Source organism: Poeciliopsis prolifica, unplaced genomic scaffold (genome assembly GCF_027474105.1).
Source record: "Poeciliopsis prolifica strain line A6 unplaced genomic scaffold, Auburn_PproV2 SCAFFOLD007, whole genome shotgun sequence".
Classification (NCBI taxonomy): domain Eukaryota; kingdom Metazoa; phylum Chordata; class Actinopteri; order Cyprinodontiformes; family Poeciliidae; genus Poeciliopsis; species Poeciliopsis prolifica.
Genome location: NW_026562382.1, coordinates 17,559,333 through 17,569,806, shown reverse-complemented (window position 1 = coordinate 17,569,806; position 10,474 = coordinate 17,559,333). Strand labels below are relative to the sequence as shown.

At 38.2% G+C, this 10,474-nt stretch overlaps 1 protein-coding gene across 2 annotated transcripts; it reads left to right on the top strand.

Annotated features, from left to right (window-relative positions):
* The first annotated feature begins 371 nt into the window (after positions 1-371).
* umps (uridine monophosphate synthetase) lies at positions 372-6,913 on the top strand. Of its 2 annotated transcripts, XM_055032426.1 has the most exons (11): positions 372-576; positions 2,266-2,419; positions 2,551-2,675; positions 2,779-2,815; positions 2,900-2,966; positions 3,699-3,796; positions 3,862-4,022; positions 4,104-4,221; positions 4,311-4,486; positions 4,567-4,681; positions 5,060-6,913. In XM_055032426.1, the coding sequence occupies exons 1-11, from the start codon at positions 427-429 to the stop codon at positions 5,236-5,238; spliced, it is 1,380 nt and encodes a 459-aa protein (XP_054888401.1). In that variant the 5' UTR covers positions 372-426; the 3' UTR covers positions 5,239-6,913. The 2 variants fall into 2 exon arrangements, with proteins under 2 accessions (XP_054888401.1, XP_054888400.1); XM_055032425.1 differs by having other exon boundaries at positions 2,779-2,966.
* Positions 6,914-10,474: the final 3,561 nt, after the last annotated feature.

Sequence of the window (10,474 nt, the reverse complement as noted above, 5' to 3'; positions counted from 1 at the left end):
CCTGAGCAAGATGGCGTCATATTTTTAGCAAAGAGGTTTTCAGAATAAAACAAGCACCTTGAAATATGTTTTAAAAAATATTATTTTGAACTTGAGAAAGTTGTTCCTTTCTACCATTTTTGATTTTTATAGTGTCATAATTCTGAATGTTCATACAAACAACCATTCCATTGTTAGTATTTATCGTATAAAACGACACAACCGTAGGTTTAGTAAATATAGGACGTGAAATACTTTTGAAAAAATTACTTTAGTCACGCAACATAATTTATTTGGTAGTTGTTTATCCACTTACTCACTGTGTCGAATAATTTTGTCACTTATTCTGAAAGGATGACACGGAAGTTGTTTTTTAGCCATTTCCGAGGGAAGGACCCGCGTTTCAGCTTGAAGTTTTTGAGAGAAGTGTTTGCTGAACACCCAACAATGGCGGATGTTTCTATCGACAGTTTAATCCTGAAGCTGCACGACGTGAACGCAGTAAAGTTCGGAGAGTACAAGCTAAAGAGCGGCCTGCTGACACCGATCTATATCGACCTGAGGGTTCTGGTTTCCCACCCGGCTCTCATGAACCAGGTAGGCACGTGCAGAGTCTTGCCCGCTAAACAGCGCGTGCTTGGGTTGTAACTATCAAAATATGGCACAAAAAACCAAGAAAACTTTGCCTGGTTTTTGTTTCCAGGGTAAAAACTTTCCAAATAATCAAAATTAATCTTTGTTGGTATTGGTTTGTCTACACGAGTGTGTCAAAGTCCTCTGAGCGGATTGGTTTTCAATAAATCACTCGATTCATCAAATTTTTCCAGACTTTAAGGACTTGTGAAACTGCTTATCAGTGGTAACTGGACCCTGTTTGGATCGATCTGGTTCAAAAACAGAGAGCAATGTTTTCTATGCAAATGCATGAAATATTCTGCACAAGATTGCTTCGACTTGTGTAATCAAGAGTTCAGCTTAAACTATTACTGAATAAAAAAAATAATATTTTTTTAAAGCTGTTCTTCGTAAACTACATTGCAGCAACTTTTTAACTGATCTGATCGGCTCAACATGATACATGTTCTTTGTAAGGGCAGTAAACATGGAGAGATGTTAAAAGGTAGGTGGAACAATTGTTTGAAATAAACATTTGAACTGCATGAATAAAATATTGAATTACAGAAGAAGCTGCTTATAGTTCCTCTCTGGAATGGTATTTGTTTGAAATAAAGTATATATATATATATATGTATATATATATATATATATATATATATATATATATATATATATATATATATATAAAAGCTGCAGTAATTGGTAGATGATGCAATACTTTCCTGCTCTGCATAGTATTTCCCAGTCAGACATAGCATTATGACCACCTACCTGACAGTGTCTTTGTTCCCCATTTGCTACCAGTGTTCATGTTACCCATCAGGGACTGACTCTAGTAGACTTCTGCCAGAAACCAGAACTGTGGTTTCTGGCACAAAGATGTTAGCAGAACATCTGCTTCTACTGTATTTAATGGATCTTCTTCTTTAGAAGATGCAATATGATGCAACCATCAGGATATATACAGTCTCAGATCTAAATCCAGATTCTTTTGTGGAACAGTAGATTCCCATCATGGAGCAGCTAAAAAAAATCTGCAGCAACCATATGATGCAAAATTTCCTTCTGATACCTTATTCTCTGGAAGACTGAAAGCAAGTGGAGATCTAACCAGAATTGGTTTTGTTTACCAATTAAGTTGTCTGAGTTTATGCATTATATTTAATCTAGTCCTGATTCCTTAATTTTGTCATTGCAACTGTTTTGCAGGGATTAAGAACCCTATTCAGCACTAGAAATAAGTGCAGTTAACTAAACACCCAGGTGACCCACAGTACTAAGGCTCAAAGGCCATGACCACTACCGTTTAGTCTCTAAAAAGATTCTAAACACTCTATCCCTAGTAAACAAAGTGCAGATCAAAGAGGGGACAAGGTTATAGTTAGAAGAAAAACTCTAAACATTTATATCTGCAGTTAAAATGTTCTAGTTTCCCTGGTTTTTGCAGGGACTTGTGTAAATTACCTGAAGGCATGAGAGGGGACCTGGGTTACACCTATGACTGATCCTTTTCCTCATAGCTTGTCTTGTGTTTGTAGAGGAAGGAAACTTATAGCTACATTTCAGCAATTGTTAAAATGATGTGGGACCTTTATGTGCAGATCGGAGAACTGAGGATGCAGTTTAGTGAAGGCCACCAAACACCTTTTGTTTTGCTTTTCTTCACAGGTTTCGAGCGTCATCTACCAACGAGCGAAGGAAGAGAACCTTCAGTTTCACTCGGTGTGTGGGGTTCCGTACACGGCCCTGCCTCTGGCCACAATTATCTGCTCAAGAAACGAACTGCCCATGCTCATCAGGCGGAAAGAGGCCAAGGACTACGGTGAGCCTATCTCAATTTATCAATCTCTCAAAACACAGGGTCAGGTTAGGTTAATACACTATTTTGGTTAGTTTTCTTATAGGCCCAGCTGGTTGTCAGTTTGTCCTCTGCATCTTTGTTTTGTAATACAGGAACTAAAAAGATGGTGGAGGGGTCATTTTGTGAGGGGGATACGTGTTTAATCATCGAGGACACAGTGACCAGCGGCAGCAGCATCCTGGAAACGGCAGAAGTTCTCCATAAAGAGGGGCTGAAGGTAAACAATGACTGATGTTTAGACACGGCAACACGAAGCTTTTACAAATAAATTCTTCTAAACGTTGTGATGTTTGTGGGATGTCTCTGTTTTACATTTCAAGGTGACAGATGCCATTGTGTTGATGGACAGAGAGCAAGGTGGGGTGGAGATGTTAGCATCTCGGGGAATTCGGCTCCTGCCCATCATTTCCATGTTCAAGCTGCTTGATGTACTGCTTACAGCTGAACGCATCAACGCCACGACAGCCCAGAGTGTCCGTAAGTTCATCCTGGACAACAACACTTTCAGGTACTGAAAAAGGTTTTTTTTTTTTTTTTGGTTTTCTGCTGGGTGGCTGTCAGACCTGAGAAAGTCATACCTTTGGGCCTTAAAAATACATAAATATACCTATTTTTCCAGTTCTCAATTTATGCTTAATTAACTTTTGTTTGCTTTTTTTCTGTTTGAGATATGTGCTGGTAACATTGAGTCTCTTCTGTGATTTGTTGTTCATTTTGGGTTTGTTGCTTTTATGCACTTTTTGGTAGTTCTATGGTTGCATTGTAGTGCTGTTTTTGGTGAGAAAATAGTTCAAAATGGATAAAAAAGCTAACAAAGTTTGGGAAAAAATATACCTTTAGCTTTCGCTTTAAAGCTATGAAGAGCTGCTGAGATTGACCTATTTCATCTTTCATCAGTTAAACCACTTAATTTACTACCAGTTTTTGCTATAGGAAAGCATAGCAAAATACATATATATGCTTGTTGAGACAAGCATATATTCTTGTTTCAACAAGAATTTTTAATAGCTGACTTAAAACAATATATTTCTTTTGCAAAAGTTTCTGAAAATATTGTAATTTTTTTTTCTTCCACTATGCTCTACTTTGTGTTGATCTATTGCATAAAATCCCCCCAAAATACAATGAAGCTAGTCATTGCCTTATTGCAAGATTTAAAAATCTAAATACTTCTGCAGAGTCAGGCTAGTTTATGTTTATTTTGCTAGTTTATGCTTCATGTTTATTTTGTGTCTTTCAGGCCTAAGAAGACAAATGGCAGTGATGCTCCAGTTCCCAAGAAGCCATGTGTGGAACCAAAGCGAATTTTAAGTTATGCAGACAGAGCAGAGCTGCCAAGTATGTAATATCTATTAAATCAAATGGCTTGCTCATTTGGTGTGCTAACATCAGTTGGTTTGCAGAAATTCACCCCCTGGCATCTAAACTGCTCAAGATCATGGAGGAGAAGCAGTCCAACCTTTGTGTCTCTGCTGACGTGACGAGCAACAAGGAGCTGCTCCAGCTGGTCGAGTCTGTCGGTCCAAAGATCTGCATGTTGAAGACTCACTGTGACATCCTGAAGGTAGAAGAGAAGCACTTTGTTGCTTAAAAAATGTGATTGAATCACTTAAACAAATGTTTTTTTTTGTGTGTGTACCATCAGGATTTCACAGAAGAGTTCAGCCAGAAACTCCAAGCTGAGGCTGAAGAACACAACTTTCTCATCTTTGAAGACCGCAAGTTTGCTGACATTGGAAATACAGTCAAGCATCAGTATGAGGGTGTTAGACAGTTCTTCCTTTTGTGAAAGAGCAACCAGATGTATAAAATAAGTTCACAGTTGAGCTGAATTAGTGTTTGTTCTCTCCAGGCGGTGTGTTCCGGATCTCGTCTTGGTCCCACATCGTTAACGCCCACGCTGTGCCGGGGCCCGGGGTCGTGAAGGGCTTGAGCGCTGTGGGGAAGCCTCTGGGCCGAGGCTGTTTACTCATTGCCCAGATGAGCTCCCAAGGCTCTCTGGCTTCTGGTGAATACACACAAGCTGTGGTAAGCACCTTTCTGCTGAGGTCTTATCACAATACATGGTGCTTCAGGGTTTACTGCAGCTTTGTTTCTTCTCTCTCCAGGTGAAGATGGCAGAGGAAAACTCAGACTTTGTAATTGGGTTCATTTGTGGCTCTAAGGTGACCGGAAAACCAGAATTTCTCCACATGACTCCTGGTGTGCAGATAAAGGCTGGAGGTAAACTTCACTTCATGTCAGTTTGTTGTTTCTTTGTTGTGGGAAACTGTCAGGATCTAAATTTATTTGTACAACAGGTCGCATGATTTATTTTTTCTGGTTTGTAGAGATGGATGACGGATTACATTGTTTTTCACACTTCTTTGGTTTAATAGTTTATAAAATTACATGATTATAACACCTTAATTGCTGGTAATTTAAAATGTTGTTTTAGTCTTATTTTAAAATTGCAAAGATTTAATGATAGATTTAATGACACTTTCCCAACACTAGGTGGTGCTGTTGCTTTAGAAATTATTTGTTGACCCTCTCATTCATTCCTCTTTCTTCTTCACAACTTTCCTGATCTCTCTGTGTTTTTTTTTTTTTGTCACCCAGGGGATTTGATGGGCCAACAGTACACAACCCCAGAGGACGTGATCCACAACAAAGGCTCAGACATCATCATTGTGGGACGAGGCATTTTGGAGGCACCTGATAGGCTCGAGGCTGCCGAGTTCTATAGAAAGGCGGGCTGGGATGCCTACAAGAGGAGATTGGGTCAAAGTGACCAGTAAGATCTCAGGAGTTTCATCATTGTGTTGAACTACAACTGTCTGTAAAAGTGGGCAGCAAATATTCAGGGGACATTTCAACCAACACGTATTGTTAACACATGGTCATCTCTAATTTGTTGTATGAAACATGCCTATCTAAAGAAAATGTTTTTGTTGTTTTTTTTTTTTAAATCAAAGTGATTTAATATAAGTGTGAAATATGCATCACCCTTCAATTTTCAGTTTTGTGAAAGACCCTTAAAGCTTTGCTGCAAAAGTGTAGAAATCACAGATCAGGCTTTTCCTGGCCAATATTGATTTTCAGTTTTAATGTGCTGTAACCTCTACAGCACATTGCTTGATAGAGGTAGTCATTTTGAATGCATCTAAATTGAAAAAAATAAACAGTTTATTATATGCATCAAACTAAACTATAATTAGGCAGCCCGGAGTTGCGATCTGATTTTATATGTGTCTGAACTATGACACATTAAATTACTGAAACTGCTTTTAAAATGAAACAGAAATTGAGTTTGTATTGTTGCTCCTTCTGTACAGGGCCACTGTTGTCCTACGGGCTTTACTTGATAAAATGTAATTTTTACAGTACTGGTGTTACGTCTTTGTATTTCATGGAAACAAGATTTTGTTACATACAGAAAATGTCTGCAATTTGCTTTAAGTGCTTTCCAAAGCTAGGAAACTATTAAAAACAAACTGTAGTACAAAATAAATAAATGTTGATTTTCACAAATAACCAGAGTGGCTTTTGACATTCTGTTCTTATTTTTTTTATCTCATAACCTAGAGAGACAAATTTCTGTCTTGCCAGTACTGCAAACTACATTTTTTAAGGCCATGATTACAAGAATATGTAGCCACAATTGGTATGTATAATCTGTAGTTTGTTGTTGTCCTATTTGAAAATTTTAAGCTTTAGTAGTCATTTAATTGTATTTGATTTTAATCAGTACAATTTCTGATTTTAGGTCATGTATATTGATTATTTAGGTTAGAACATTTAAACCCTGTGAAACCCTGTCAAAATATTGTGATTTCTTTGGTTTAGCAAAATCTAGAGGAAATTGAGTTGGAAGACCAATATGATTTGAAAAGTTTAAAAGAACTTTCTAAACTAGGTTTTATTTCTACATACTTTTTTAAATGAGTGATTTGCTGCAGATTACAAGTAAATTCAGTTTTTCATAGCATCTTAACAATTTTAGGATTTCACATTTGTATACAATCAGCCGTGTGGAAACATTTATGCATTTTAGTCATGTTCAGATATACATGTTTAGTCTACTTTTTTACTTCTGCAATCAAAAATGGATTAATTGCAATTAACTACTAACTTTTTTTTACTCTTTAGCTAATTTAAAGAGATTTTTCAAATGCAACTTGTTACAAGTCACCATCCAGCATCTCTAAAAGAGATGCTGCTATAAAGGGTTGAGGAAATCTATATTTTTTCCATCTCCCTTTTAAAAGGGAGATGGAAAATTGGAAGATTATTTATGTTAGGAATTACTGAACGGAAAAGGGATATGATTATGTAAGTTAAAATTCATCATACTCCTTTTCAGACTCAGGTGTTTTTACATGTATATTTGGTAGCAAGATATTATATTTACAAGTCTTTGTTAGTTTGTGTTGTTAGTGAAATGCCTGTGAAATAAAAAAAATATAAGTATATATATGCATATATGTGTTTATTCTCAGTTTTTCTGCCAATATCTGTTCCTGTAATTTAAACTGCAAATTACCTTTTAGTAGAAAATCTAATTTTAAGAATACCCTAGGGGTATGTTTAGGCTCTAATTCAATGCATTTCTCTTACTATGTACAACCCATTAACCCATACATTAGAGGAATGACCTGCCAATTTGCAGCAGACATGCAGATCTCTTATTGACTAGCTGTCTGGTGAGTGTGCTGTGTGATCTTCTGTTGTGGAAGAATTATCTGTAGCCAGTCTTGCATTTTGACATCAGTGATACGGCTCCCTGCTCTGGGTGACCTTCAGTTGTGGGGTGTAAAAAAGAGAAGATTTTGTAAGTTGCATCTTGATTGAGTCGACTCGTAAAAGCCATCACCTTGTTCAATGCTTTCCCTCACAAGACGTAGATTCTATTGAGGTTTTAAGCGCTTGGTTCTGATTTTACCCAAATGCTGTTGTTGGTTGTGATGGATGTAATGCGCCAGCTTGATGAAACTGACTGTAAACATGCCCTTGTGGACAAGGGCCTCAAGATCTTTGCATGCAATAAAATGTTTTCTACATTCCTCTTTAATTGATCAATATTTGGAGTCGTGGCCAACACAGATTGAATGGTTTGATTTACTTCCTCTGCTGCCATTGCCAAACTATAACCATAGACAAAATACAGTTCTAAAACACTGGAGAAACTCAATGTCAATTGTTCAGAACTTATTTTTCTATTCAATGACTGACATTCAACTGAAGAAATCAAGCTCAATGGGAGAAATCCCAGAAACTGAAGGGAGATAAGAATTGAGCACAACTGAAGGCAATGGCCATGACTGAGTTTTCTGTTGCTTATTTGCTTGTCTAGTCCAGTAAGCCAGAGAGGACTCAACACCTTTAGGGTCATTAAGATGGTTTTATTTTTGGTCTTTCTACTTTCTGTGATCAGAAAGTTGAGACCCAGGAACTGTTAAGTCTTGCCAAGTCTCTTTCTTACTGGAGAATTATGAACTCTACAGTGCAAAGCGTAACCTTAGGTGTTTAGGATATTCTGGCTTTATTTATGATCTTGTGGATAAGTTGTTGAACTCTTGGATAAATTTTTGTAGGCCAGCCACTTTGGTGAATGTTCATATTTTCTTCATTTGTGGATAATGGCTACCAGAGTGGGTTGCCAGCCAAAGATCCTAAAGCCTTAGAAATGTCTTTATAAAGGTTTTCAGTCTGATAGTTGATCATTAATTGGTGATGTTTAACTTTAAATCACAATATGTGTTGACTTTTAACTTTCTTCATGTCAGACAGGATATGCTTAATTGATAACATTTTTTTGTTTTTTTTTCAGTCCAACAATAATGAGGATAGCACAGGAAGCGAAACTGACAAAAAAAAAAAATTCTTAAACACAGTTTATGTATGATTCAACAAGGTGAGTAATTTTATTTTCCACGTAATGCCAGGATTTTAAAGACTCCCTACATAAAATAAATAACTTTGTGTACCTCTGGTTGGATTTCTGAGTTTGTGACCCATGTGAACTAAAATCCATCCCTCTCTGCACAACCATAAATGAGCCTTCCTTCAAAAAGTTGTGGAACAAAGTGAGCCGTCAGCTCCACGCGGGTATTTGCAAGGCAAAGGGTATGAAAATAATCCCATTACAGAAGCTGTATGGCAGGGCTGGAGCTTGTCGTCAGGTAGCTACGTTACAATGAGGCTTTTTACAGTTCAGTGTAGGCGCAGAGGTCACACATGTCGTTGCCTGGCACACCGGAGCAGGAAGAGGAGGAGGGCGCGCACTTTGGTATAATTCATTTTGGTCGCGCGTGTTTTACGCACACACACACCCGCGTGCCCCTCCCTCTTTATGTCAATATTGGATCAGAGCAACGCACCGTGCGACAGGTGTCTGCGCCCAGAGGATCCACTGACAGGGGAGGAGAAAGGAGGACAGAGGGGCGAGGAGGAGGGGGGAGCGTGGGGAAGTATAAAAGGTGCATACCTGTCACAAAACGCACACATTCAATGCGTGGGAAAGGTGGAGACCCAGCTTGCACATTTCCCCTCTCCTTTATTGCTTTACTTCTTCTCAAGGTAGGCCGTAAGTTCCAGCAGAGCATCAATTCTTTCACTAGTTTCCAGGCGCTGTTCTATATTTATCTCATTTATTTCACTTTTTAAAAACCTTTCACCCTTTCAGACAGCGGAGAAGAGAAACGCCAGCTGCTGTGTCCCAGAACAGCGTCACGCCGCACCATTGGTGACTTTTCCTCACTTTTCTCTGTATTTGCTTCACGTTGAGCCTCACGTACAATACCTGAAGATGAAGTTTTGTTCGTTCGGCTCGCGTTACGCAGGTACGGGTGGGCATCTGGAAAAGGCACGAAGTTTGACTTTTGGACTTGGACTGCGCAGATGAGATGAACGCTGCTCAAAACTCTGATCCAGTCATTTAAAAAAAAAAAAAATATTATTGCACTAAAATGGATCAGAAGCAGCAGTATGACTCACAAAGTTATATAAAACAGAAAGAAAATGCATAAAAAGTGAAGTTAGAGCCAGTATTTCATCTGAGATCTCCATGATGATAATTCTTTTAGTGACTGCCTGCAGGTGTGCTGCAGCCTTTATTTCACTGAGCAGGTACATTGTCCTATTTGCATACAGCTGGCAGCAGTTACTGCTCTAAAGGAAGCAGCTCAGACTAACTCATTGTTTCCACAGTTTTTAGACGAGAGAAAGCAGCTCAGACTAATGTTGTTTCCTAAGTTTGATAGTCTTTTTCCAGTAAAGTTTCTGTAGGTTCCATCAGAGCAACTTTTATCCAACATTTTCTTTGTAGTAAAAGATGCAACTGTATGATTGTAAATCTATGTCTCGTATATGTACATTGCATTCTATTTGAACTGGAAACCAGTAAAAAAAAAAAAAATGCAGACTACCGATGTGTCCCACCTGTGCAGAAGAGGTTGACATTTACCAGGACCTGGGGGTGATAATCTCTTGATCTCCCTCCTTTAGTGTGCTTCTGATAATCATTTTTTCCATTGGCAAATTCATGGAGCATGTTTTTTTTTTTTCTCCACTGTGGGGTTCTGCTCATCACTAATCATTTTCTGCGTAAATAAGCGAGACCTCAGGCGGGCCAGAGAGGTGGCCTTAATAGGAGGTTATGTTAATCATTAACTAAACATTAACTGCACACACACACACGCACACCCCCCCCCCCCCCCCACACACACACAGATCTGGTACAAGCCATCTGTCATCAGGATGCTATGCTGAAGTATTCAACCATTGCCACTCCTTTGCCATCCATTAATATGTTTTTCTATATTCAGCATAATGCAAAAGGTTTTAGTTGTTTGATAATAAATGACCTTTTCTTCTTAACATAAGATTTTGTACACAATGGCTACCTATAACTGGGGATGATACTACATATTTACTACACATATCCATTTAAAAATACTTAACAAAATGTATTGCTCAAAAGTGACCTTAGGGTTTGGGATTGACATCAAACCATGTCTACCAGTTTGTCTGTTA

Excerpts from the sequence above, each read along its gene's own strand:
- umps (XM_055032425.1), top strand. The coding sequence starts at position 427 with ATGGCGGATGTTTCTATCGACAGTTTAATCCTGAAGCTGCACGACGTG. Across the intron at positions 2,967-3,698 it reads CTGGACAACAACACTTTCAG|GCCTAAGAAGACAAATGGCA; the intron begins GTACTGAAAAAG and ends TGTGTCTTTCAG. Across the intron at positions 3,797-3,861 it reads AGACAGAGCAGAGCTGCCAA|AAATTCACCCCCTGGCATCT; the intron begins GTATGTAATATC and ends GTTGGTTTGCAG.